Source organism: Lampetra planeri, chromosome 15, assembly GCF_965212315.1.
Source record: "Lampetra planeri chromosome 15, kcLamPlan1.2.h2, whole genome shotgun sequence".
Lineage (NCBI taxonomy): Eukaryota > Metazoa > Chordata > Hyperoartia > Petromyzontiformes > Petromyzontidae > Lampetra > Lampetra planeri.
Window position 1 is genome coordinate 12,622,875 of NC_136121.1, and position 27,393 is coordinate 12,650,267.

Consider the following 27,393-nt stretch of genomic DNA (forward strand, 5'->3'; position numbering starts at 1 on the left):
AACGACACATTTATATTTACGCCATCTAACCCCCCAAAAAAACTCCTTTTCGTATTAATTGCACAGCCCTTGAGTAAATCTACTGCTGGATGAATGCCCCAGCGTGGGTATTGGAGCAGGCGCGGTGCCTCCTGGACGAGGGGAGTTGGGGGGGGGGGGCCGACCCCACCAGTCAGCTGGAGATGAGAAATTATTTTACTCATAAAAATACTTTTCCATTCATTGTTTTGTTGTGTTTAAAATAAAGTAAAAACAAAAACTGTCATTTTTTTTTCATTGTGAATTGCCTAATGAAGATAACATTTTAAGTTATTAAAAATCGCTATAATGCAGCGTTTTTTTGGGGTTGGATCGCGTAAATCTATAAATGTGTCGTTAAACCCGCCACCACCCGACACAGGCTTTCATGTCGACGGAATGTGCCAACGAGCCATCAGATCTCTTCTCGATCAAAACATCAATTTTTTCAACGACATCAATTTCATACACCCATCCATCAAATTCACCATGGAAGTGGAAAATTATGGCAAGCTACCATTCCGTCGACAGGAAAGCCACCCACACGGATTCCTATCTAAAGCCTGACTCCCACCACCATCCGGCCCAGAAAAACTCCCTCATCAAAACACTACACCATATGGCCTGCTGCTTCTCCAACCAGCGCCACCTAGCCAGTGAACCAAGCCCTCAAGATGAATGGATACTCAGACCGCACAATCCGCAAAGCTGTTGCCCCAACCATGGGGAAACAACCATCTGAGGATCCAATCAAAACCACCACCTTGAAATATATAGCAGGTGTTACCAAAAAGATTTCCAAAATCTTAAACAAACACAAGATCCAGGTTCAATTCAATACAGTACACAAAATCCGTGATTTGATCCCACCTGTGAAGGATGTCATTCCTGACATGCAATACCCTGGTGTCTACAAACTAAGTTGTGTCTGCGGCAGCAGTTACATTAGGGAAACGAAACGTCTCGGACCGTGTTCGCGAACACAAGGCAGATTTGATACATGGCAGAACCAATACCTCTGCAGTGACTGATCATTGTTATAACGCAGTGGGCTTGCACGATATTGTTTTTTCCGAGACCAAGATACTCTGCAAACCTTCGGGCTACCATCAAAGATTTGTCCATGAAGCCATCCAGATATATAAACACAGACAATTTCAACCGAGATTATCGGTATACTATGAGACCTCCTTTACCAGTGGCAAAATATAGTAATAGGTTTTTACCCTTTCAACTGGTACAAAAAACTGACACCTTTATACAAGGCATCATGTTTGCAATAACCACAACAAAAGCAGTCAAAATGCAAACAAAAACAACTCTGATAATGATATGCACTGTCATTGAAGTTGATTGGTCCACACCAGAGACAGCTTTTCTTAGAGCCACAGTGCAAGTGTATTATTAACTGCCTATATTCTCATTGGCCATTTGAATTTGATAGACACAAAGAAGCTCAATCGTTGCAGATGAACACCTTTATTGTGAAAACCACTTGTACAGTAACTTTTGTTAATATCCATTAAAAGGTAAACGTGTTTATGTGCTCTCCAAAAAAGATGTTCCTGATCTTATGCTATATAAGTACTGTCTTTGTTATTCTAGCACTTGTGAGTACACAATTGAGACTTCGTTGTTAAAGCCGTGTAAAAGTTCAAGGTGAAGCCCCACGATTACATGCTCATGCCACTGCTGGTGAAAGGGGCCTCCTTGAGTGACAACTTTCGTGGCCCATGTTTGGGCATATACCGGCATCCCTCTGTATATAGAATGTATTGGCCTTGTTCAGGTTTTTACTAAATTAATGCCAAAGTTAGTCTGTAGTTTACACCTTTGCAGCCGCTTGTTATAAATATCGAACCCCGATGAAATCTTGGACAAAATAAATAATCAACACACAGCCCAATTTAGAAAGCTGCATTGTACGAGTCTAGATATATTGTTAGTTTGAATGTTGTGCACTTGGTATCTTGATGCAACCCAGTTCACCCTTCCAAACAAGGCAATGTTTCATTCCTCTCAATGAGTTAATTTCATTTCCTGGTTGGATACCGATAAAACTCACAGCGTTCATTCATCACCGATCGAAATAACACCACTTTGATTGAAGCAGGCATTGTATTGTTTTCCCTAACTTTCAGCACTCAACTTCAATAATACAACCGTGGGTATCGTGTAAACAGGCTTTCAAAAACCAAGGTATAGCAACCCAATGTATAGCAACTCAACTAAAGTCATAGCATCCTACAGGAAACACATCCCACTGCTTAACTGCATTATGCGTTGTTATAAAGACTGATCAACTGAAAACGTTCTGTGAAGTGTACCCTGCAAAGTTCGCTTTCATATTAGTGTACAAATCTACACATCACTGAATGAACTACAAGGGTTAGTTAAACTGTCGAAAATTAGGTTCTGCAGCGAGTTGCAATGAAAACATTAAGCAATAGCCCTTATACTGCTTTAAGTTAAAAACTTAGCAGCATTTAAGTCTTTTTTTACAACTGGTCATAAGGGGAAAAGAAAAATCACACCAAATCAGTGATGTTTATTCTGAAATTATATTGAAATAATTGAAGAATCTATATGATGGGAGTTACTGTAGTTAAAAATAATTGTCATCTCATTTATCATAACTCTTTCACTCCGCTTTGCACTTCTAACCTTCTTTGGCACTACTATTTCCCCAGCTTTACAATTGTAAAAAATGTAAAATAAAAACCATCCATTTTAACTTCTTTTCAAGTCTCTGAATACTTAAACTCTGCACACCATTACACATTCTTATAAACAAAGCACATTTGTAGAGATCCCTTTTCACCATACCACAGGTAGTAGCTTTCACACTTCAAGTTAAGGCAATGAGGCTTTTCATAACGAATCCATCATTTCAGGAATAAGAATGCTGGTAATAACCACCGATTGTCATTCGACACCTGTATATATTTTTCTCTCAATAAAAATAAGTTTAAAAAAAATACAACTATGGCTCTTCTATATCCATATGGTGTTACTATTGAAATATGCACGAAATGTATTACAATTGTCAGGATTTGTTAATCTGGATACAGGCACGATTGTATGCATACATTTACCTTGTAATGGCAAGGAACACAATAGATTCTGATGCATTGTGTGGCACAGATCAACTTTAAAGAGGCACATATTAATGGCAAAACAAATGGTGATAAAAATGTGTCCAAAATAATATGCATCCCTTTACATTTCTTTGGAAAACGCTTATTTGGGAAAATATTATAGTCCAATTTTGTTACACTAACAAAAACGTAGCGATGCACTTTTGCCACTGAATAATTCTATAAATATATTGATATTAACTTAAATAATACAATATCACTTTAGACCTGGATTTTTACAGAAATTAAGCAAATCACCAGAGCAAAATGTAGTCCGTCACCCGTGTGCTTTAAATCTTCATTGGTAATGTAAGCTCCGTGTGTGTTGACAGTGCCAAAAAAGGTTTTTTCTCAACCACTGCAAAAGGTAAGCTGTATTTTTACAAATTTGTAATTTTAGCTCTCAGATGCGTTTAAGGGTTTTGCCACGTGTTGTTCGGCATTTCCTATTTATTGCTGCACGTGCCGACAGCTTTCTGCCACACAACACGTGGTAAAGCCCAAAAACCGATCGGACAACTACTCGTCATGAAATCAAACACAGATGAAATGTCGAGCCAAAACTCAGGTACCAATCCTTGTTTCCTCCCAAGCCAGTTTGAATAATCAGAGGACACAAATCACCAAATTAGTTTGAAAATATTAGCCATGCACTTAATGAATGCATTAATGTGACATACCCCTACAGCCAGTGACATTAACCTACATCTCGCTACCGAAAGGGGTTTTGGTGGTGTAAAAAGACCTTGTATGCTCGCCCATGTGCTACTGCATAGGTTTTCACGGTTTTGCTGCATTTTTCTCAAGTGTGTTTTCAAGTTGTGCCACATGTTGTTCGAAACGATGTTTTGACACTTTGCTCCTCAAAAAGCTCCCAGCACATGGAGAGATATGCCGGACATCATGCTGAACAACACGAAATATAACCTGAAAAACACATTGGGGTGGTTGTCTGTGCGTTTTAGCCTTGTGTGGCACTGTGGATCTCCAGCTCACGGATGTACCATTCCGGGGCCTCTGCCTGCCTCTTTCCGGCCGGGTTGTGGTCGTAACCATAGGCGACTGTCAGTTCTTCATCACGATATACAGCCCGCACCGTCCGCACACACTTGATTGGCCCAAAACGTGGGTGGTTGTAACTGCAACACAAATGTAAATCAAAATTAGGTAAAATGCTAGTCTTTTAACAATGATGATATCAGAACAAAGATATCCTGTCGCAACTACTTACAAGTCGTATTTGCAGTTTGGCGTGAAGGAATGATTGGCCTTGTGGCCCAGTGAGGCACAGTATCTCTCCACACTCACGAAATGCTTTGGTACATCAATGACGATGTCATCATCAAGGGAGATGGTATTGCCATTCAGTGACCAGTCTCGTGCATCCACCTTGAAAACGTGAGAAAACGAGGAGAAAAATAATTACAACTATAAGCATTAAATGGGGTAAAAATGTTAAATCAATCTGCAGGTCTGCTCCAATGCTGGAAGAAGGGCCTCTAGGGAGCCCCAGAGAAGATACTTGGCCTAATCTTCCACAATGGCCAGACGTCTTGGAAGAGGTACCCACACTATACTCCACCAAAAACGACCTGCCAATCAACTGTGGAACTTGGAACTTGGCCGATGTTTCAATTGCTGCACCATGAGACGGAAACGGTGACCTCTGGGTTGGAAACCTCGTCTGCTCATCATTGATCAATTTAGTTTACAGTTTACATTGATCTGTTGTAAGAACACACTTTTTTGTACCACACAACACATCAGCCTCCTAACAGAATTCATAAAAGGTAAATAACCATCCATTAATTGGTTGATAACACTTTGGAAGCAGAGAGGACTGCAAAGCTTGGGCAATTGTTGCTGCCGGCTGACTTTGTGGCTGCTGCCTCCCCACTTGTCCGTGGTCCCTCACGCATCCAAAGTCAATCTGTGTCTTCGAGAGTGAGTGAATACTGCGCGCGTTAGAAGTAAAAATTATAAAAATATGTATACGATTACTTTCCTTCTAGTTACTGTACATGTCCAGTCAAATGCGGAAGTCACACTGCACACTGTTACACAGCGAGGCCACACAGAGACAACCAAAACAATGGAGTTAAAACATTTGCAGGAGACTGCTGTGTTGGATTATCGCTGATCCTACCTCCTCGTGCGTGATCCGTGTGCCATTGTAAAATGCAGCTACTGTGCCCGTTTCCATGTCGACCTTGGCAAAGAGTCCCTCCGCTGCTCCAGTGATAAGCGATTGCCCGACACAGACTCTAATGGCAAGAATTCCATATAGTCAAAAACCGTTACGGTAATGGGTGGGTTGTTAAAAATTTCTAATCTAAATACTTATATTCTTGAGTTGAAGCTTTCGTGACTGCAAGGATTCATACTCTTTGTCTGCATCAGCAGTAGGCCGTGCTTTCCTACCTGATGACAGACGCTTGTGTTGCGCCCGAAACGTCGTGATTTAATTTAGTTGTTTTCATTTATTTTACTTTATTTTTTACCTACGTGACTTTACCGAAAAAACCAAAGGGTATAAATACTTATACTTACAGTTTTGGGTCAGAATGCCCATAACTTCAAACTCCCAACATAATTTGTCCTTGCATATTAACGTTATTACTTTTGCTGGTTTTAACTCTTCTCTGCAGGAAACAATTACATTTAAAATCCTCATCTAATGTAAGTCCACTATGTACAACAAGCACTTTGTTGCTTTGTCTTCGAGCAGAAAATAGACACAAGTGTCAGAATAGAAGTACAACCGACCTGTCCTTCTCATAAAGGTCAGCACAGAGGGGCTGTGAAGAGATGACAGTAGATGTTGACTTGTCCAAACAAAGTATGGGCCCTGCTTTTAGAAAAAAAAATGACAACATTTTAGATCCATCAGAGCACTTTCATATACTAACTTTTTCAGCTATCCACTAAGGCAATACTAGAAACGATGGTTATTTTTCAGCCGTAATAAAGAGCAGCGGAAAATGACGCAAACCTCCTTTGTCCACCTCAAAGCGTGGCTTCTCATTTTTGTCAAGACCCAGGATGATAGCCGGCTGTGCCTGGATCATCTCGCCATCAGAGAAGCGTCCGTAGAACGCCGTTCGACCGTCTGGGTAGACGTAGGCTACTTGATCACCCGTCATCTCCCCATCCGAGTTAACCTCTCCTACAAGTCTCCCGCCATCCTGCATTCATACAAAACATGCACATATGACTACGCGAAGAAAGACGTTTTAAATAATAGTTTGGTAAATTTTACCTAAATTACTTTATAAAGTGTGCGAAGTGCTAGACAATCTCTAGTTTAACTTTTACCAGTTTAAAGAACACCCAAAACTGCAAATGGCTGTGAATATACAAAAAAAATATTTAAAAAATCGGATGACCTTGTAATGGTTTAGCACCTCCGATTAGCACGGTTGGCTATGTACAATGCAAAAGAAGTAAAAAAATTATACATATGTTAAAACGGCGACTACAATTAAAACAACGCTGCATTCAAATCTATTTTGTTTAACCAGGTGAGAACTCAAGAGAACCGGATGAGTTATTTGCAAGAGTGACATGGGCTGCCAGTAGGGGACAATTGTTACGATGCATATCACGAGCAAATTCCGGGTAATCTTTAAATTTGGAAAATTTGGACCCTCACGCGAGCACACAATTGCCAACTCTTGCCAATAACATCAGGGGATCTTCAACACTCACTCTGAACCAGACGGCGCAAATAATTGTGGTTAGTTCACTTACAATAATAATCAGGGAAGCAGCTGGAATTGAACCTTGAACCTATTCAACAAGTGGCAAGCGGGCTACCGCTAGGCATGATCACCGCCCTGTGTCACCACTGAGATAACACTACTCACGGAAAAGTAGATCCAGCAGAGGCCACAGCGCAAGTTGTCGCGGTACTGCCCGCGAAACGTGATGCGGCCCTCTGGGTCGTACTCTCGCGCCGAGCCATGGAGCTCCCCGTCGACGTACGTGCCGTGAACCGTGCTGCCATCCTCGGCCGTGTACACCGCCTGCCCCTGCAGCACGTCCTCCACATAGTGGCCCTCCAGTGTACTGCACAATCCGAGCAATCACAATTAACACTTTCCCATTCCGAGACGTCCGTAAGTTGCAGCGAGGGTGTCCTGTTCACCGCCGAATCTCATAACGCGCAAGTGGTTAGCGTTAATGTTATTTAGAGAGGCATATCGCCGTTGTTTTTAAAGACATTGTACTGTATTCATTACAAAGAACTGTAGCGACACGACCGCACTCTGACAAAGCTGGCACCAAACTGTGCTACATGCCCAACCGCATGGCCTTTCCCTTCCGATTCCATTCGGAATTGATTTGATCTGTTCTGATGATGTAAGCGTACGTAATCAGAATGGAATCGGAAGAAAAACTGATGACGTACGCATACGTACGTCATCGGAATGGGAAAATGGTTAACTCAAAGCATCGTCTCTGTGCAGTACCTGTGGGATTCAAGCAGAAGGGAAAAAGCTTTGGCAAGATGTGGGTGGCATCAATGGCTTTGGCGATAATGACGTACATAAAATGGGGACGTCACGGTTGGGTAATATTTCTGCCAAATTCATTTTCACGGCCCTTTCCTCAATCAGTGATGTTGCAGTGGTGTGGGAGCCCAGGACCGGTTCAGGTATCACCCACTACTGATGTTACCCGTGGCCCAGGTTTGAACCCGGGTCACTTGGTTCACAGCGTCGTGTTCTAATCACTGAACCACCACTCCACCACTTTCCAAGGGGCAGTCATTAATGATATTTTGGGGGGGGGGGGGGGCAATATATAAAATGGGAGGCAAATAAATGAGTGATATAAGTTTCTGAAATCGTGTGGGCACTTTATTCAGGTAAATGTCCAAGCACAAAGCCTTACCTTCCATCAAAGAAGAAGAATTTTCCGAGGCCATTCTTCTCACCATGGACAAAGTGTCCTTCAAAGCAGTCCCCTGAAGAGTAGGTGACCCTGCAGGAGCCATGTGGAAGCTGGTCGTCGTCCAATGGACCTGGGTCGTCAGAAATGGGGAAACTATGAGTTTTCTCATTGCATGTAGAATCAGAGCAGCAGCAATAACGGAAAACACGTGTGTCCACAGAGCATTCCGTTCCAGTAATACAACTGTACTAAAACTATTCGATACAGTGGGGTAAACGAGATGATAAAAAGGTCAGGAACAAGTATGGCAGGGACAATGTGATAAAGGATAAATCACGTAAGCCTAAAGGTACATGCGGCAAATAGAGAAAACCAATCGTCAAGATGATCTTTTGTCTTCTTGGTTCTTTCGGTAAAGTCACGTAGAAGGGAAGTAATAAAATAATAAAAATAAAACATAATAAAACAATTCTCACGACGTTTCGGCCACAACGCAAGCAGCCATCCTCAGGCGAAGAATGAAACACCCCAAGCTTGGAGCGTATATTTAAGCTGGGTTAGAGGGGGGGGAGGTGGGAAGAAGAGCGCCTAAACAAAATAATTTGCATATCAAGAGGAATTCAGCATATGGAAAATGCGTAGGAGGTGGGCGGGGGGGGTTCCAAATCAATACTATGCCCGTGCATTATGCAGGATTAGCAGCATCAAAGGGGGGGGGGAAGGGGGGGAGCATTAACAAAGGAAAGGAATGTTAATAGTATGTAGCTGTAGTTACTAAACAACCACGTAAAAAACTACAGTATAAACTGCATGACAAACTAAAGTATAAACTACATAGCATCATCAGTAAACTTACTATACTCTACAATAAGCTGAGTTACTAACAGTAAGTAATACATGAAAAATTCTACGTTGTAAAAAATTATATAATATGCTTCCATCTAAACTTTATTCTCTTACATCACACGCGTCTATACCGTACTATATACTTCCATAGGCAAAACCAACATTAAATTACATACTGTATTGCTATAAACCACCCTATACCTTATACATTTTTAATATAACACTATGTATTATTCTACCCACCCTAATGTGTATCAAAATGGTTTATTACGTCCTTCCAGTGATTGCTAAGCCAGAATCCATCTTCTCGGTTAAAATTGTCTCTGTGTTTGTAAATGTGGATCGCCTCATGTACGAATCTCTCATGATAGCCAGATGGCTTGCAGAGAACCTCTGTCTTGGAGAAGTCAATGTCATGTGAGCCCACTGAGTTGTAACAGTGATCTGCCACGGCTGAGGTGTTTGTCCTACAGTGTTTCAGGTCAGCTTTATGTTCACGGATGCGGTCCGAGACATGTCGTTTGGTTTCCCCAATGTAACTGCTACCACAGAGGCAACTTAGTTTGTAGACACCAGGGTACTGTATGTCTGGAACCACATCTTTTACAGACGGTACCAGATCACGGATTTTATGTACTGTGTTGAATCGGACCTGGATCTTGTGTTTAATCAGGATTTTGGAGATCTTTTTTGTGACCCCAGCAATGTAGGGTAAGGTGATGGTCTTGAAAGGCTCCTCAACAGGATCCTTCTTGGTGGTTGGAGTGATGGCTTTGCGGATTGTGTAGTCGGAGTAACCATTCGCCTTAAGAGCTTGGCGTACGTGTTTGAGTTCACTGGAAATGTGTTCATGGTCGGAGATGCATTGGGCTCTATGATATAGAGTCTTGATGAGGGAATTCTTCTGGGATGGATGGTGGTGGGAATCCGGTTTTAGATAAGCATCCGTGTGGGTGGCTTTCCTGTAGACAGAGTGGCTCATTGAACCATCAGGTCTCCTTTTGATTAGGACATCCAAAAAGGGGATGCAGGGAGAGAATGAAGGATCAGGTGGAAATGTGGTGTCGTGGAGGCCTTGGAAAAGGTTAGAACAAAACTTTGGATGATGAAGACAGAGTAGTTGAGAAAGATATTAATGCATTGAGAGATGTTGTCTACCAACTGATCAAGACGATGCCTGGACACGAAGACCGAGGACAACGATGGTATTTCTAGTTGCGAAATAAATCAGTATAATGCTTAAGTAAAAAAAAGTGGACCTTTGATTTTATAAACTGACATTAAACCAATTCAGTGTTCTTGCCACCATGTGACGAGGCTGTGGCCTCTGACTCAGTGACTAATTCGGGGTAGGAGAGGCGATGGGGGCAATCCCACCACCACCACGTGGGCCGGGAAGTTTCTAGATCCGTCTCAGACTACACCATAACACTGCAGAGTTGGAGAAAAAAAGCAGCGTCATCATCACCTGATCAGCACGCAGAATCGTTGCCCAAAAGTAGAGGAGGCTATTTAGAAAACGTGGCTTGGTTAGATTTTCTTCTGTGCTAAGGGGCATTTCGATAACCCAAATGTGTACGCTTGCGTATGGAGGGGGGTCTACTGACAATGTGCGTACGCATAGGAAACGGGGGGGGGGGGGTGAAGCCTCGATAATAATTTGTCTACATTGGCCTTCAAATGAGTTAGATAGGCCGGCGGTGGACTGCCTGTTTGCTTAAACACGTTCATATTCTTAATCCTTGATCGTTTCTGCGTGGATTAAATATCGGCCGTTCTATAGGATTTGGGGGGTGCACGTCAAGCGTACGTACACAGGTGGAGGGGGGGATGTAAAAAGTTTGCGTGCGTATAGGGAGGAGGGGGGGGGGCTCAAGTTGACAGATTTATGCGTACCTACTTAAAAGGATGGCCCCTAAGTTTAAATGCTCTGGGTGTAACGTTGCAAACTGAAAAAAGGGGGGCCCCAAGCATTTGTGCCAAGCTGAACATTCTGTCCAACCGCTGGTCATGCAAAGCACAAAACAAATGACATCACCCACTCACGGCTTATCAAAACACAAGCATGGTGGTGGTGAATGTCTGTTTCTGTTGCAGCCACTGGCTTGTATTGTTTAATTTAACAACAGCAGCGCTTTGTGTACTTACCGCAGCTAATTTGAGTTGTCTATTGTGCCAAACATGTGTTAAATACAATTACTGTCACTCTTGTTTGCTCCTTACATCACTTTTGTTAACAATGGTGTTGGTTAATGTCTGCAATTTCGGAAATTCTCTAGATGGAGTTCTCGTGAGCACCTCTGTAGTAGGTGTTTGGCCTACTCTTCCACACGGACCAGGCGACTGAAAGTGGAAGTACCCACACTTTACCCCTAACCATTACATTGTACCAGAGCAACACCACTTATCTGTAGTGGGCTGTAGACTAAATTATATACATTTTGGACTTCTCTATGGTGAGGACATGTATATACTATACAACGATTTCCTAATAGATAATTGGAATATTACTTACAAAAAAAATATTTTGTAAGAAAAAAACATCTTATTGAGTGCCATATGAATGATGGCCGTCTGGGAGTTTCTGGATGAGTCGTGTTTTGCCCTGGAGGGCCGCCAGTGAGTGGTGTCAGACTTTACACAAACACTTTTGATGCGACCAGATTCACCAATTAGCCACGGTTACTGCCAGCATACATCCAGCCCTGTTAAAACGAGCCGATGCATAACGAGGTGGGTGATTTATCAACACATTTGGCGGCTTGCGTTCCCGCACAGACGATTGAGCTACACGTCCACATCCTAATGGAGTGGTAATTAGTAAGAGTCCATATTACACGTAACAGTCATGGAAAAAGACGCTTCGAGGTAGATTCCAAATGTTGGTGCGGGGAGTGCATTGTAACGTCTCTTACTTCCAGGACCAATAAGTAATATTTTTAAAAAACTTTTTAAAAACACGCTTTAATTAAATGTACCGTACTAGTAATGGAAGAACTCCACGACTCCAGGAAGTGTCCCCGAAGCTTGACAGCCAACGACAATTAGACCCAAGCCGAAATATAACATATAAAAAATTATGTTTTAAAATGTTTTACATTTTTCATGATAGAATATAGTATTGTCATCAGTATGACATAAGTATACCAAGTTTGCAGTCGATACCACATTGGAAAGTGGGTTAAAATTTAGTTACAAGATTTGAGGATACAATGACGACAACAACAACAGACAGAGTTAAATAAAAGCGTGTAATAAAACAATGACATCTGGTCCAACACCATGTGAGACGAGGTTTTTAAGAAAAGCTGTCTCGGGTGTGGACCAATCAATTTCAAGGACAGTGCATACATTATCAGAGTTGTGTTTTTTGTTTGCATTCCGACCGCAGGTATTGTGGTCAATGCAAACATGACTCCTTGTAAAAAAGGTGTCAGTTTTGTTGCCAAATAAAAGGGTAAAAAAACAATTATCATATTTTGCTACTGGTAAAGGAGGTTCCAATGGTTTAAATGCTTACCCCGAGCTCTCATACTCTGATGGTGCATTGTCTTTGAGTTGTGCGCCTTTTGGCGTCATCTGATCCAACACCATGTGAGACTATGCTCTAAGAAAAGCTGTCTCGGGTGTGGACCAATCAACTTCAAGGACAGTGCATACATAATTATCAGAGTTGTGTTTTTTGTTTGCATTCCGACCGCAGGTATTGTAGTCAATGCAAACATGACTCCTTGTAAAATAACGTAGGTGTCAGTTTTGTTGCCAAATAAAAGGGTAAAAAAACAATTATCATATTTGCTACTGGCAAAGGAGGTTCCAATGGTGAAAACAATGACAGTTAACCACCAGATTAACAAGTCTGACAAATGTGGTTCAAGCTGCCACGACGTTAGCAACAACGCACCAAAACCAAATTTGGCATCAGGGGTCCATGGTATATTTCGCAGCCCCTTTTACCAGTCCGGTAGTTTTGACCATTACACGACTTAATCATGATGGCAAGTCAGGTGGGTTGGTGTAAGGTGGTGGTGGGTAGTGGTTTGGGAAGTTCAGATGCTACTTGCCAATAATGTTGGAAGATGGCAGGTAAAGTCATAAGCCACGCATTAATTTTTTTTATTACAAAAACCCAATTCGTGGCCTAGCACAAAAGACTTACACACACACACTGAAGGCTCAGCAACTGAGACAACATAAGCAATATGCGTTTGAGTATTTGACTGTTACACATTTCCACGTGACAGCCCACTTAATTTGGCTATCATTTGTGGTCAGGTCGTTTCTGACAAAGAGCTCGCTATACAGTATAGCTAAGTGGGTCTTTCTTATTGCGTTTCAAAATGGGTCACAACCAATTGCCCCACATCAACCACTTCCCCCCGTCACAAAACCACCTTCAGGATGTTCAACTCAGCGACTAGCAAAGAGTTTTGAAACACAGCAGGAAACATCTGTGGCTTTTCCACAAATTGCAGAGCGGATGTCGATGGGAGCAGGTGGTCGTGCAATGGCAAGGCACCACCACCAACCACCAAGCGAAAACTAGAAATAAATTCCCACCAAACTCCACAGCAATTCGGAATTAAAAAGACAACAGCTCGCAAATTACGGTGAATAAAACCAAACCAACTCGTGACTTGTTACACTGAGATCTACGCAGGGCTCGACAACTCACCCCACTACATTTTACTATCTTTGCCGGTATCAAAATGATGTGAGAACAACAATTCGCTGTGCCCTCTCCGACAACACGACACCATTTTACGGCTGTCTGTGGTTTACCACTCACACAACAACCACGTGGAGTCCAACACCGCCACGAACGTGGTTGGCTTCACAAATCGCGGTTGGAACAACAGACATTTGTGGAAGAACAACAACAACAGCCACAGCCAGACAAACAACAACAGCCACTGGTGGAGGAACAAACAAAAATCCCCCGTGTAGCCTTAACAGGCTGTTGGAGCAAGTGCTGTTAGCGAGCAGCTGTGAGAGCAACAGCAGCCACAGTCGGGCGAACGGCTGTCCCATGCGCCCAGAGAACTCCCACCAACACACACACTCACAACATACACACAGCACACAACATACACAACACACACACAACCAACACACACCATATACACACCCAGCACACACCATACACACCACACACAACATACACACAGCACACACAACATACACACACCACACAACATACACACAACACACACACAACCAACACACACCATACACAACATACACACAACCAACACACACCACACACCATACACACAACATACACACACCACACAACATACACAACACACACACAACCAACACACACCATACACACAACCAACACACACCACACACAACATACACACACCACACAACACAGGGCAGCAGTAACACAACTCTGTAACAAAACACACAACTCTTGTGACGACCACCACCACCACCAACTTGTTCACGTGTCTCCTCCTACCTATCACGGTCTCTTCGACGTCGTCTTCGTCGCTGTCCATGGCGCGTTACCCTCCTCCTCCTCCCCCACAGACCCCAGGCCGCTCTCTTAATAAGTTTGTACAAAGTTAAGGCGGTTAAAGCCAATGAACAATAACTAACTTTCTCGTGGTGTGCGTGGGGGGGGGGATGGAGAAGACCCCGGCAGTAGGCAGCAGGGAGGAGGAGGAGGGAGGAGGGCAAATGGAGGAAAGGCGAAGACGAGAAGAGTTGAAGCCGGTCGCTTGGAAGATTTAAAAAAACAAACTCAACGACTCCACGACGACTGTCCGTAGAGAGATGTCTGTAGAGAGATGTTTGGATAGAGACGTTTGGAGAGAGACGTTTGGAGAGAGAGAGGCGATCAATGTGAATGAGGACAACGAACGCAACTTTTTATTTCTGTTGCCAACAAACTCCTCGCGAACTAACAGCAGCAGCCCGTGGCGACTCTCGCAAGAGTTTCGTGGACGAAACTAAACGGCGCCCTCTGCCGAGCTCGAACAGCAACAACAACCTCAGCAACAACAACAACAACCCCAGCAGCAACAACAACCCCAGCAGCAGCAACAACAACAACCCCAGCAACAGCAACAACAACAACCCCAGCAACAGCAACAACAACCCCAGCAACAGCAACAACAACAATCCCAGCAACAACAACAATCCCAGCAACAACAACAACCCCAGCAACAGCAACAACAACAACCTCAGCAACAACAACAACAACCCCAACAGCAGCAACAACAACAACCTCAGCAACAACAACAACCCCAACAGGAACAACAACAACCCCAGCAGCAGCAACAACAACAACCCCAGCAGCAGCAGGAGCAGAGTCGTGTCTGGATAAGAAGACACGTAATAAGAATGTTCAGTTCATGTATTTGGTATAGACCCGTGAGCCATGCGGCTCTTGACTCGGGTGCAACTGCAACAAACAACAACATGAACAAGAAACATCTTAAAGTGACACGTAGCAGGCTTTCGCGACCAATATGATTCATAATATAGGTGTTGGGTCAGATCGCGTTAATTATAAATGTGTCGTAACCCTCCACCACCCGACACGGCCAAACAGTAAAAAAATGTGTCACGTTTTTCAAAGGACAAAACAAGTCACTTCTTTAGCCCACCGGTGTGTTGAAGAGAGAATCGACAGCATTTTAAAGTTTGAGTAGTACGACGTTTAGCCGTGTCGGGTGGTGGAGGGTTACGACACATTTATAAATAACGCGATCTGACCCAAAAACCTATATTATGAATCTTAAAGTGACTACACGCAACAGAAAAATCCAGGAAAAAAACTGCAAAGTCTTCCAGAAAAAGCACCGCACATCAACGCTGTGTGCAGAAATACCAGCGGGATGCACGTCAAACAATAACAACCATAAATGTGTGCGTTTGAACCCTTTCTGGCAATTAAACAGGAGGTGTTTAAGATGTTCAAGCACCAGATGGAAACCTTTCGCGAGGAATCAAGTTCATCGCACGTACTTGTGGTGGTGATCATGCGAACAAAACTTGCTCTGATAATAAACATATGAAGCATTGTCTTTGAAACCGATTGGTTCTGCACCAGGGACAGCAGCCTTCTTTATGGCCAAGTCTCACCATTGTCAGACCAGAGCACAACAAACAGTACAAAGACAATGCACTATCAGGGCATTTAAAGCACGGGGTGAGCAGCTACAAGTTCTAGATTTGAAGCTTTCGTGACTGCAAGGATTCATATTCTTAGGTTTTTTCGGTAAAGTCACGTAGGTAAAAAATTAAAATTTATAAAAGTAAAATAAAATAAAAATCACGACGTTTCGGAGGCAACACAAGCTTCCGTCTTCAGGTGGAACCGTCACAGCACGATAGCTGTATCAAGTATCAAGTGATACAGCTGTATCAAGTAATACAGCTGTCGTGCTGTGACGGTTCCACCTGAAGACGGAAGCTTGTGTTGCCTCCGAAACGTCGTGATTTTTATTTTATTTTTATTTTACTTTTATTAATTCTAATTTTTTACCTACGTGACTTTACCGAAAAAACATAAGAATAGCAGCTACAAGATTTGACTGTTTTGCCAGTATCAATGTATGAAAAATAGGAATAGGTTTTACCTTACACCATGGGACCCCCTTTGCCAGTACAAAAATATGAGAATAGCTTTTCCCTTTTTTCTGCCACCAAAACAGGTGTTAAGATGTTAAAACACCAAACTGAAACCTTGCATATATTATCAGAGTATGTTTTTTGTTTACATTCTGACCACAAGTACTGTGGTTAATGCAGACACGATTTACTGTAAAAGGTTTTACCCTTTCTGGCAATACAACGGGAGGTCTTAAGACGTTCAAACGCCAAATACAACCTTTTTGCAAGGAATCATGTCTGCATTAACCACACGTACTGGTGGTGAACACGTGCCACCTACGCACACGCCATTATAATAGATAAGCACTCCACAATAAACTGGTGATGTACGTGCACAATCCTCTACGACCGTGATGTCACTACATCATCGTGTGTTGCTGCTCGCCCATCCAAGCACCTTCCAGGGTCAAGTCCTGCTTAGCTTTCGATATATGATCTAAATCGGGTTCCATCCCGGGTGATATGGTCAAAGGGTTGATTTTAATTGCCACATCACGTTCACCGTGCTCTATAGCTTTGCATTACTGCAGAATGTACAATTCCAGTAATCCATCCGTCATTGACCATATCACCTTCATTTCTCAATGCATATATCCGTGTGGGTTATTTGCGCTTTTTGTCGTCGCTACGATTGCCAACAACGCAGTATCGCAATTTGCGGTTGTTGATGGGCTACAAATGTGTGTCACTGGCACTCCTGCAACGTTTCCGACCGCCGTGCGCGTGTTATCTCAATGTGTGTCCACTCAAGCGTGCTGGCATCCTCCGCCTTACCCCCCCATCCTCCCACCACCACATTCTTGTTCACGGCTTGACCGCTCTGCCAGTGTAACCGCAGGCACCACAAACTCGTTGCTCCAGATTTGGTCCTGTGCAGTAAAAAGCAGAAGCCGCAGAAAGTCAGCAGCAGTCGCAGAGATCAGCAGCAGCAGTCGCAGAGACCACCAGCAGCAGCAGAGATCAGCAGCAGCAGTCGCAGTGACCAGCAGCAGCAGCAGCATCAGCAGCAGAGAGCAGCAGCAGCAGAGATCATCAGCAGCAGCAGCAGACATCATCAGCAGCAGCAGAGATCATCAGCAGCAGCAGAGATCATCAGCAGCAGGCAGCAGCAGCAGAGATCAGCAGCAGAGATCATCAGCAGCAGCAGAGATCATCAGCAGCAGAGATCAGCAGCAGCAGCAGCAGAGATCATCAGCAGCAGACATCATCAGCAGCAGCAGAGATCATCATCAGCAGCAGCAGAGATCATCAGCAGCAGAGATCATCAGCAGCAGAGATCAGCAGCAGAGATCATCAGCAGCAGGCAGCAGCAGCAGAGATCATCAGCAGTTGCTCTTTTCAAGAGCCAAGGGACCGCCCCAAAGTCAGCGAATTGACTCGCAGGTCGCAGCGTCAGCCCCTGAGTGCGATGGGCATCATGCTCTCCGACATCGTGCTGCTCGGTCTTGCAACGCTTCTCTCCGTGGTGGAGCAAGGTATTGTGTGTAGTTAACCCACGGAACTCGTTTCGCGTATGGTGACTGGTCATGTTTTAATCGTGAATGTTCAAGCCGATTTGATGAGCCAGGCGGGAGATCAAGAGGACGAGGATTGAGTCTTGTTTGCAAGAGTGAGCTGGGTCGCCAATATGGCAAAAGGAGCAGGGTAGAACGCTGAATGTGAAAAGCAAGTGTGTCGTTTATTTATTTACGGGATTTGAAAAAAAAATCGCAGCAGATCCAATAAAATACATTCTTATGACAATTGTACATACAGATCAATTATATCAGACGTAAGACATTCCCACTACACCGAAAGTCGGTTGGGGCAGATTATTTTTAGATTGGCTATAGGACAATTAGAAAATTAAGTTCCAGCAGCAGACATTGATTGCCTTGTACAAATATGTCAACAGTATGTTAGATGCAAGTTAAGTTATAAAGAATGGACAGCTTAGCATTTAACTGTGATTTATTTGTGAGGGTAACCAAGGACACTTGAAGTGATGTAATTGCAGATTAACAGAATGATAGCAATGTGAGTTTTTTTTTAATTCTTGCTACAGTGCACTTTAGTGTTGTGGGGCATCTAATTTAGAGGTTTTTGTTTTTGCATAAATACCGTAGATATGTAAGGGACTGAAGTTATGAGTGGATACATTTACAGATGAACATATCCCAATGAATCTCCCTATCAAGTTGACAGAGGGTGATAACAGGTCTTGAAGTAAAGATCACAGTGATGAAGTGGAGTGTAGTAAGGGACCGTCCATAAATGACGTCACGCACCTAGGGGAGGGGGGGGATCAGACATTTGTGACGAGGGGGGGGGGTTTGAGAAATGTGACGTCACATCAAAATGCGCAACTTTAAATAAATATAGACAACACGTTCTACTTAATTAAATATACTTTTTGATAAATGTTTTCTCCTACAACATCAGAGTGCAGCGGCACATTAAATACGCACTACAATGACAATAGTTTAAACTTTAAAGCGATTTGAAGCATGTTTTATTTGGGGGGGGGGGCAGAGCCTTGTGACGTCATATTTGAGGGGGGGGTCTGACTTTTTGTGACGCCGTGTGACGAGGTGGGGGGGGGTCAAAAATCGTCCAAAATCGCGTGACGTCATTTATGGACGGCCCCTAAGGTGGAATTAAATAAAGGATTCAGGAAATCTAAAGTGCTTTAAGAGGTTAATTTGTACTGTAGATGTCCTCATCACCCATTATAGTATATAAAAAATAAGTTTCTTACACATCCCATCGGCGTTCTGGGAGTACAGGTACATTATTTCAGTGGCATTGATTCAGTATAGGCAAAGTGTAAGAAGTACAAGCAGCGTAAGAAATACTTTATATTTTGATGTGGGGGAGAGATACATATATAGAGGCATTTTGTCTGTTAACCTACCTTGTTTTACATATATTTATATTCTTCACAACAACGCTGAACATTATTTTGAGTTACGTACATAATCTTGCGTCGAACTAGGATGACACATCTATAGCATCTGGCAATTCATAATAATTAACATTTGTAAGGCGCAATTGATCCAGGGATGAATTTGCTAATTCATCAGCATTGATTTTAGCAAGCCGAATTCTGCCGATAAGACGCATTATGTCGAAATCCAGTGCCGCTTGTGGAGTAAGACTCCACCGGTTTACACCAAACTTGACCACATTCCCGTCACGTGAACACGCCTAGAGGGCATGGCAAAAACCCAGGAAGAAAGTGGCCCCCACATGTTATTATTATTCAGCTTTATAAACATTCCAAACGCCAGGCACAATGAGTAAGAGATATGCTGCTTTGACAATCATTGATTCTGCTCCAGATCTCACTCTCCAATGTTGTGTACGGGGAAAAAGCCATCACTGGTGTTACATTTCGCACCAACATTTTTTTGACTTGAGTTTTTGGGAAGCCTCCGCCCTGTGGAACTGCATGACCACAGCATTCATATGTTATTTGATCAATTGCCCAACCTCCGTTTAAAGAGAGATGTGCATTAAAAGCGCCGTACCCAGTTTTTCATACTGTATGAGCAACGTTTGTTTACAAGTGTACTAAGTTAAAGCAACACGAGATGCGATTGTTTCAATAAGCAATGTTCATCTCTTGTTTCAAGTATGCATTTACCAAATCGATATATTTTTTTGATCGACTTAATGTACATTTCTTGTTTAATCAATGTCTCTTAATGCACCCGGACACTTGAAACGAATAGTGCTTGCGTAAGGGTATTTTGAGGACACCTAAAAGTAATGTAATGGTCCGGACCTCCGATTAGCAAGGTTGGCTACGTACGGTGCGAAAGAAGTTCAACATGCATACATACAATGGTCACGTGCGCGCACAATGTTCCGTGTGCAATTAAACATGATACTGTGTGAGATGAAAAAAAACATTTTGCGGTTAAAAAAACGGCACATCCAGTCGTCGTCTAGACTTGAGGGAAGTAGATGCGGTGACTTTACCGAAAGAACCAAAGAGTAAATGTCGTGGGTTGCAATCGACTCTGCAAGCGACCCCGACCTGGCTGACAATGAAGTTGCTTATCATCACGTGGACATTTATAGTCGCCAAATAATCTAAACGCATGTTGATTCTAAATGTAACATGCAAACTCCAAATACTGTATATTTGCCGAAGTCTATGTGCTGGATATTATTATATTATACGTGCCTACCTCTGCATTTCATTTTTCCACAGCATATTTCGTCATCAAGGTGTACCAAGCCCGGCGCAAGTACAAAGTCAGCCCTCCTGCCATGAACGGACCGCCTGAATTTGATCGAATCTCAAGGGCACAGTGAGTCGATCATATTGTAGTCCCGTGTTGCAAATGGCAAACAACACACGCATGTAAAAATAACATTTGCTATAATAATAGGGGTTTTCCCCTTTTTTGTGGCAACAAAACTGCAACTTTTTACGAGGATTCATGTCTGCATTAACCACAATACTTGCGGTCAAAATGCAAACAAAAAACACACAGATAATTTTTGCATTGTCCTTGAAACTGATTGGTCCACACCAGAGACAGCTTTCTTTTGAGCCTTGTCTCAATTGGTGCTGGACCAGATGACGCCAAAAGGCGTACAGCTCAAAGACAATGCACTATCAAAGTAATGAGGGCTCGGGGTAAACATCTACATCATTAGACCTCCTTTGCCAGTACCAAAATATAATAATAGGGGTTTTCCCCTTTTTTCTGGCAGCAAAACTGATTTTTTTCTACAAGGATTCATGTCTGCATTAACCACAATACTTGCAGTCAAAATGCAAACAAAAAACACACTCTGATAATTTTTGCATTGTCCTTGAAACTGATTGGTCCACACCAGAGACAGCTTTCTTTTGAGCCTCGTCTCAGACATGAATCTTTGCAAAAAGGTTTAGTTTTGTTGCCAGAAAAAAGGGGGAAAACCCTATTATATTTTGGTACTTGCAAAGGAGGTCTAATTATGTATAACATTTGTTGTTTCGCAGGGGAGTGAGCTACGGCTGACCATGCGTCGTCACTTGTATCTGCATAAACTACAGCCATAGATGGCAGCGATGGCCTTAAATTAAAAACTGGGATTTTGTCATCGATGTAAAAGCCGCAATGACCGATTACAGATCATCACCGTTGCCCTAACATGAGTATAAGCTGAACAAGTAGTCATCGGTGGAATTAATTAATTCTGGTCACGGTTTTTTCGTATTAAGTTTCACTAATATTCTTACAAAGAGTAAAATGTTGCTTATAAACACATTATTTATTGTTGTTGAGTATTATAGATAAAGTAATATACTTCATAAGAAGAACTCTGTACTTGGTATTTATATAATAAATCAATAAAAAATTCCATTTGACTTTCCAGACCAATAATACCCAATAGTCTGGTGGACTAAAAAATATGTTTATTTATATGTGAATACAGAATGGAGTTGTACAACAAAATATTGAACCAGTGCTAAACCTTATGTGGCTACATGTGTTATTCCACGGGCAAATTTTATACAAAATAGCCCCTGTGTTGTTATTTTTCCAACGAGAGTCACAAGCAATAAATATATCCTTTCATTTGAAAAGTTTCAGTTTGAAGCAATGGCAAACATTTCTCAACCAGCATGTTTTTTTAGCAATTAATGACATAGCCAATTTTAATAAAACCATTGACACTCGTAACCACGCTGTACTTTTCTTCTTCCAGAATCAACAGCTTTGAATACTTCCCAATGTTTTTAACCATCATGTGGACCGCCGGTGTATTCCAACATCAAGGTCAGATTCTCCAGTAAACATGTCAGTTGCATTCCTTGTGCAAGTTGCATATGCAGAAATCTCCAAACGCAACTGTCTACTAAGCCCATATACGGTCCAAAAAAATAAAATACAAAATAATACACACTAATTGTAATTCAAGCACATGTGAATAATTGATAAGGGCTCAAGTGAAACAGGAATCATGTCTTTCATCGTGCCTATTTGAAAAAACGAGCTACCATACTCCATGGCATACAAGATTTAGTGTGTGTTCTGATACATGCACAATATGTGTGTATTTGTCACGTGTCAGAGTGACTTCTGTTGGCTACCTGTACTGATTGTACATGTCCTCACTTGTTCTTCCCAGTCCCAGCATTTGTAATTGGGCTCGGATACCTGGCAGCGCGATACAAGTACTTCCACGGCTATGCTGAGGCTGCTGAACTGAGGTGACTACTCCATGCACCGCATCACGCTCGCCATTCGCGAGGCATTATCATTACGTTTACGGTAAGGCCTTGGTTAATGCGGGAGATGCGATCCTGAAAAATCCCGCGTTGAGCGAAAAACGCGTTAAGCGAAAACAATTCCCCTCCCCCCATAAATAATGTAACGATAAAGTTTGGCGAGATACGATGTACGCACACACAGTGAGATGGCGGGGAAAATAACTGGGGGTACACCACCATGTTACTGTATCATACCGCATTTTGTATCGTACTGCGCAGCCGCACAGCTCAGGAAATTTCGTCGTTGACTGCTCAGAAACCGTGTTCTAACGGTGCACGTTTCACGTTGTGTGAAGTGTTCCCAAGTGGAAGAACCGCGTTTTAGCGAAAACGCGTTGTGTGAACACCACGCGTTAAGCGAGTACTTGCCATAATGGTTGCTGTTATTTCATTTTAATGGGATACAGCTGTACTGGAGCCCCAGGCTTAACATTTGAATAATTTATTTTACTGGCCGTACTTCACCACACTGGTAAGTGTAGGGTTGGTGGAGATGGGGAGCAGAGATGTGGGAGCGTACATTTGAATTACAACCATGTATTTGGCTGCACTGCCCTTTGCTACCCTGGAGCAGCCCAGTTATACCTGCTGGCCCATTCCAAAATGAGTAGAAGGAAATGTTGTGTTGTTGCTCGTCACTGCCCACCACGTGCCCGAACGCAGGGTTGTTCCACTGCGTGTGGCTGCGCTGATGCTGTGGATACTGGTGGGGCTGGCTGCAATCGGAATCGGCAAGGTGATGGTCTACAAATATGCGTACAAGGACATTCTCCGCGTCTCCAGATATTTCATGGGTAATTAAAATTCTGCCGTGACCCAGGCTGTATTTTTGTTTGATTTTGCACGTAGCTTTTCACAGCTTGCTATTCGCATTCCAAGTGGTCTTTCTGTATGAAACCGCCTGTTAAGTATTGCTTCCCTAAAGCTTTCACCGCAACAATTGCAGGCATCAACTTGTTATTTTTTGCCAAACCAGTTATGGATGATTGTGTTGTGCTGAGCAGCAGGGAATAGGTCTTGCCGTGACATATAGAGTAACCACAATTGTATATTTCACTTGGTTCATTACTGATATGACAGTTTCAAGTTTTTAATGTTACATTTTATTACATTCGTGTTTGGTATGCATTAAATGGCAATTCCATGAATTATGGGCTGTAAATGTACATCTATGAGGTCCAGTCAAAGAAGTTCATGCAATGAATGTATTACATCCATAATAGTTCAGCCATGAGTTTATAATGTATGCTTCGTTCAAATGAGTCCTGTTCCACACCAGTATATTGCTTCCATTGATCACGTACCAATACATTTCAGTCAGTCCAGGGGCCCAAATACAGATTTTTTTTTTTAATCTGGCAGGCTGTGAATGTTGTAGGCAAATATGTAAATCCGAGTGAGGTCGCAAATCTAAGGGTATGGCAGCAGTTGCTAGGGATGACGTCATTACACCCACTGTGCTAACCAATCGGCTGACTGGAAGAGACCCAATGCAACATGGCCATCATGATGTCATTTCTCTACACTTCAGCAGGTTGAGGTAAGTCCAGTATAATTATGTAATTAATGTTTAATATAATCGTTGTGAATGTATTATATTAATGTTAATTATTGAATTTTATGAGGTTTATTTTGACAATTGACCTAGGAGTGGTCCTGACCACCCCTGGTTTATCTCCTAACTTTTGCGGTTTCATCAACTCCTTTTCATGGAATCGGAGTTATGACAAGTGTTAGGCAATGCAATTTCTAAAATCGCGTAAGTCTTTCTGCACTTGGGGCCCCTGGACGTCTTCAGATTACATTTCTTTATTTTCCTAGACGTTTTCTAAAATGTCCTCGATAGTCTCTGACACGTATGCTTGGGTTGACTCAGATCTGTGAGGTGAGTCCCCTGGATGGAGCTACAAATTGTTTCTTTCAAAGCGAGCGTCATACGCACCATGCTGTGCTTTGGGTGTTGTAACACCCGTGCGTTTGGTAGTGCGACTTGCTCAATCTAACATGAAATTTGTTTTGCACGGTTGCTGTTTCCCCGCGATAGCTCACATGGTGCCTAACTTACACTGAGAGTGTCATCTGCTTGTGTGAATGCCCTGCTGAATCACGTGACTGCGTTGAGGTGGTGAAAAGATCTCAGGAATGTTTTATCCAAAGGTGCATTCGATTTCTAATTGTCTTTTCAATCCCAATGAAATCATCCGACAAACCTTTGATTGGGCTGGACATTGATGCAATTTTAACGATAGTTTTACCAATAAGTGGACATCCATTGCTGCACGAGATAGTTTACAGTGATATTTTTTGTAATTCAGGTATAACTTTGCATTTTAAATGCGTAATAAGAAAAAACTCATGGAAGCAGAGTAAAGTGTTTTAGATGTGTGCAGATGAAGGCCTAAGCATTTGAAGCTTATTTGGTTATCCATCGCCATGCTGGTAATTGCTCAGGCAACATAGGTGGTGGATGAGAGCTCAATACAACATTTGTTTTGGTGAAATTGCCTATGCTGACAATGTTGCCCACAACAGCCTACAACACGTGTCTTATGCATGGCAGTTGCCCATCTGAGCACTGACAAAACCTTGATTACATCGAGGTCATTCCAGTTCATTTGGTCATATCCATTTACCATTTTATACGAAGTGAAATATTTGTTTATGGTTGTTGTCTTGCACCACATTAATGGGAAGTATAGTATTAATAGTGTTAATCCAGGTCTTTATTAAGTGTGATGGCCATGTACAAGTTTTTCATGTTTCGATAAATATTATGAGTCAAATAGTTGTTTTACTTCTAATTAACTAATACGTGTCATGTTTCTAATTTAAATGTGTAATCTGAAATAAATGGCTACCAAGAACTATACAGCAATTGTTACTCATTTTGTTACGTGGCAACAAACGGTGTTATTTGTTCATCGTTGTTATCATCAACCAATCCTTCACAGTCCTGCAATGCCACAATCTATCTCACTCCTGCACAAACACTTATCTTATTTGTTCAACTCTGTGGATAAGCCGTCATCGTCACTGGTGCATTCTCTCCTTTGGCTACCATTCTGTTGTCATCCCTGAGATGCATGTGTCTGTTTGACTCCGACTAGCACGGCTGGCTACCTACGGTGCGCAAAAAAGTTCACACACACATAGTATGATTCTGATAATGCACCTCTGTGCATTTCCAGATATTCACGCTTCTTCACAGCACTTAATCCATGTTTATTGTACAGAGTAAGAGCTCATCGAGTCAAGAAGAAACCAGGAACATAATATCACATGCTAAAAAACTGCAACTGAGATGTTTGACCACGTCTGATCTTGCGGGGAAAAAAAGCAAAACACGTTTGCGCTGGGTGAGACGTGTGCAGCATGGGTGAGGATCAATTGATGAGACGGGCATTGGAGTGGTCTCCATGAATCAGGTGAGAGAGGGGGAAGACCTGAGACTTGAGGTTGCCTGTCCACTTTCCAGTCGCTGTGGTATCTGGCAGGAAGTGGAAAACGTTGGAGAGGTGTGGTGCTATCAATAGCTTTTGCCATGTTGACATCCTGGTCTTGAATTATCTTAATACATTTCTAAACTATCTTCCAATTCCGATTTTAAGCTTTCGTGACTGCAGGGATTCATCTTCTTGGTTATTTCGGTAACGTCACGTAGAAGGGAAATAATAAAATAATAAAAATAAAACATAATAAAATACAATTCTCACGACGTTTCGGCCACAACGCAAGCAGCCGTCCTCAGGTGAAGAACAGGTCTGTCGGAAAGACAGCGTCTGAATGAACACCACCAAGCTTGGCAGCGTATATTTAAGCTGCGTTAGAGGAGGAAGGGCGCCTTGACAAAGGAATTTGCATATCAACAGAAGGATTTAGCATATTTATGGAAAATTCAGATATGGGATTAGTCACTACTTGTGGAATGCGTAGGAGGTGGGGGGGGGTCAAAGTCATATTATGCCCGTGCATTATGTAGGATTAGCAGCAACAAAGGGAGGAAGTAGGGTTAGCAGTAATAAAGGGAAGGAATTTTAATAGTAAGGAGCTGCAGCAGCTCCTTAGCCCTGTGAGCCATTCGGCTCTTGAATCGGGTGCAACCGCAACAAACAAAAACATGAACAAGAAAACATCTTAACAATGCCTGATGTGTAGATGCAGAGCAACAACTCCAATCTCACATTCAGGTGGTCAAGCCAGGTGACTGCAGCATGAGCAGCGGAGTGTATTGCTGTGACGTCTCTTTCGTACCATACGCTGTACGGTCTGTTCTGGATGACCACAGTCGCCATATAATGAACCACTGTAATCTGTGCTGTTTCGATGACGGAGGAATTGCAAACCACACCAATTATCCCCTGAAGCCCTTTCGTTGTGGCTAGCAGACCTTGACATCGGCATTTAGCTCCTGAGATAGTTTCCATCACACGCGGGAGTAGAATACTGGGCATCCTTTGGGATGTTTTCGCCGTGGTCGCATTTAGAAACGTACGTTTAGATTATTTAGATTATTTTTCTGCTATAAATGTCCACGTGATAAGCCACTTCATTGAGCTATCATTTGTAGCCACGTCGCTTCTGGAAAATAAGCTAATAACTCAGTGAGCTTTACCT

The 27,393-nt window shown here is 42.6% G+C and overlaps 2 protein-coding genes across 5 annotated transcripts; one reads left to right on the forward strand and one right to left on the reverse strand.

Annotated features, from left to right (window-relative positions):
• Positions 1-1,481: 1,481 nt before the first annotated feature.
• SETD7 (SET domain containing 7, histone lysine methyltransferase) lies at positions 1,482-14,816 on the reverse strand. Of its 4 annotated transcripts, none has more exons than XM_078601112.1 (8): positions 14,365-14,816; positions 8,052-8,181; positions 7,022-7,223; positions 6,148-6,340; positions 5,922-6,003; positions 5,302-5,419; positions 4,387-4,544; positions 1,482-4,294 (listed from the first exon to the last, which is right to left on the reverse strand). In XM_078601112.1, the coding sequence occupies exons 1-8, from the start codon at positions 14,402-14,404 to the stop codon at positions 4,117-4,119; spliced, it is 1,101 nt and encodes a 366-aa protein (XP_078457238.1). In that variant the 5' UTR covers positions 14,405-14,816; the 3' UTR covers positions 1,482-4,116. The 4 variants fall into 4 exon arrangements, with proteins under 4 accessions (XP_078457238.1, XP_078457237.1, XP_078457240.1 ...); XM_078601111.1 differs by having other exon boundaries at positions 5,922-6,006; XM_078601114.1 differs by lacking the exon at positions 1,482-4,294 and having other exon boundaries at positions 4,406-4,544; positions 6,161-6,340.
• A 2,498-nt stretch (positions 14,817-17,314) lies between these two features.
• Positions 17,315-25,648, forward strand: LOC144722745 (leukotriene C4 synthase-like). Its single transcript, XM_078601110.1, has 5 exons — positions 17,315-18,001; positions 20,725-20,824; positions 22,215-22,285; positions 22,638-22,719; positions 23,443-25,648. Exons 1-5 carry the CDS (start codon positions 17,935-17,937, stop codon positions 23,579-23,581), a joined length of 459 nt encoding a protein of 152 aa, XP_078457236.1. The 5' UTR covers positions 17,315-17,934; the 3' UTR covers positions 23,582-25,648.
• The last annotated feature ends 1,745 nt before the right edge of the window (positions 25,649-27,393 follow it).